This window comes from Fonticula alba, assembly GCF_000388065.1.
Source record: "Fonticula alba strain ATCC 38817 unplaced genomic scaffold supercont2.4, whole genome shotgun sequence".
NCBI classification, from domain to species: domain Eukaryota; order Rotosphaerida; family Fonticulaceae; genus Fonticula; species Fonticula alba.
This window is the reverse complement of record NW_009242974.1, coordinates 941,788-943,942: the sequence shown is the minus strand read 5'-3', so window position 1 is coordinate 943,942 and position 2,155 is coordinate 941,788. Positions and strand designations below refer to the sequence as shown.

Below are 2,155 nucleotides of genomic sequence, written 5' to 3'. Positions count from 1 at the left end.
GGGGGGGGGGGGATCGGCCTCGGCCAAGGCTGCGCGCCACCGCGCTCAAGCAAAGTAGTTGAGCGTGGCCTTCTTCTTGGCCTGGACCTCCTGGACACCCTGCATGAAGTCCTCGTGGTGGATCTCGGAGGCGCCCCTCCGCAGGGCGATCATGCCGGCCTCCACGCACACGGCCTTCAGGGTGGCGCCGTTGAAGTCCTCCGTCGACCGGGCCAGCTCCTCGTAGTTGACCCCCGGGTGGACGGTCATTTTCCGCGAGTGGATCTTGAGAATCTGCGCACGGGCCTCCTCTGCATGTATGCACCATGATATTGAGCCAGGGGTTGCGGGGAGGCGGACGACGGACAATGCGCACCACCAGGCAGGTCAGTAGGTGTCAGATCGGGGGCCAGATCTTCGATCGCACAAGCATACACGAGTTGTTCCTCCCCCCGCTCCCCGCCCTCCTCGAGCTCGGACGGGGGGGAGGGGAACGTGCAACCGCCGGCAAGGGCAGGCACAGGAGGCAGACGCACCGTTCGGGTGGGGGAACTCGATCTTCCGGTCCAAACGCCCGGAGCGCAGGAGCGCCGGATCCAGGATGTCAATGCGGTTGGTGGCGGCGATCACCTTCACCTGGTCATTGCTGCTGAAGCCGTCCAGCTGGTTGAGCAACTCCAACATGGTCCGCTGGACTTCACGGTCGCCGGACTTGTCGGAGTCGAAGCGCTTGGTACCGATGGCATCCAGCTCATCGATGAAGATGATGGCCGGGGCCTTCTCCTTGGCCAGGGCGAAGGCATCGCGCACCAGCTTCGCGCCATCACCGATGAACATCTGCACCAGCTGCGGCGCGGCCAGCTTCAAGAAGCAGGAGTTCGTCTGGGCCGCACACGCGCGCGCCATCAGCGTCTTCCCGGTCCCGGGCGGCCCGTACAGCAGGCAGCCCTTGGGCGGCCGAATGCCCAGCTTCTCGAAGCGGTCCTTGTGCGTGATTGGCAGGACCACCGCCTCGACCAGCTCCTCGATCTGCTTCTCGAGGCCGCCGACATCGCTGCATGTGCCGAGCAGCCCGGGCCGAGAGGGGGGACGAGAGCGAAGGACGGGGGGGCGGGGGGGGAAGGGGAGCAGATGGCAGCAGGCGACAATGGAAAAAAACGCAAAAAGAGAGCGCGACAGGAGGGGGGACAGATGGAAGACAAGCGCCGAGGGCAGCAGCAGAAAAATGACGGCGGCGAAGTGGAGCAGGAGACACAGAAGCAGCCCCATGCGGCAGCCCACCGCCCCCATTCGAGTCGCACAGCACACGCACACACAGGGGGAGGGGGAGAGAGAGAGAGAGAGAGAGTCAGCATATGTGCCCCGGACACAAGGCAAGCCCAAGCCAGCAGACACACGCACCTGTAGTCCTCAGTCGGCTTCTCATCCACCTCCATGGCCTTCACACGGGGGTCATACTCGGGCGGCAGCGTGTCCAGGATGAGGAAGCTGTCCTTGTTGACGCCGACCAGGTCGCCCGGGCGCAGAGACTCCGGGTCCACCAGCCCGGCGATCGGCAGGAACACCGTCTGCCGGGTGCTGGTCTTGACCACGGCCGACTTGTGGTCGCGGTTGTCATCCTCGTTGACGTGCGCCCCGTCGTCCGGGCCGTCCGCCTCGCCGTCGATCTCGTCGGCGGCCGCGGCCAGGTCGGCCGGCGACAGGACCTCCACCACGTTGGCCACCAGGTAGGGCATCTGCTTGTTCACGCGGATGCGCGACCGGTTGGCGTTCAGGATCTCCATCTTGCCGCTACGCTCGTTGTCCATGGCATTGATTTGGTTCTGCATGGACTGTGGCGGGCCCGAGCGGGGCCGGGGGGGGGGGGGAAGAGCAGGGCAGCGGGAGGGCCAAGAGCGAGAGCAGGAAGGGGGGAAGGAAGCGCCGGCCGCCAGGGCCACAGAGGCAATCGGGGGCGTTAGGGGGAGGGTGGCGCGAGCGGATGGACGAGAGCAGGGGGACGAGCAGAGCAACAAGGGAAGGCAGTCGGCCGGAGCCCACGCACCTGCGTGGCGTCATCGATGTCGTTGATCCGGCGACGGAGCTCGCCGTCGGTCATGGCGAGGATCTCCGGGGAGATCTCGTTCTCCACGAGGGCGTTCTCGAGGGAGGACATGGCAACTGGAGGGGAGCGGGT

General features: G+C 66.1%; 1 protein-coding gene across 1 annotated transcript; it reads right to left on the bottom strand.

Moving 5' to 3' along the window:
• Positions 1 to 45: 45 nt before the first annotated feature.
• Positions 46 to 2,134, bottom strand: H696_02736 (26S protease regulatory subunit 6A like A; the record flags this gene model as incomplete). The annotated part of the gene is made up of 4 exons (XM_009496641.1): positions 46 to 290; positions 516 to 1,033; positions 1,381 to 1,811; positions 2,024 to 2,134. 4 exons carry the CDS (start codon positions 2,132 to 2,134, stop codon positions 46 to 48), a joined length of 1,305 nt encoding a protein of 434 aa, XP_009494916.1.
• Between the last annotated feature and the right edge of the window lie 21 nt (positions 2,135 to 2,155).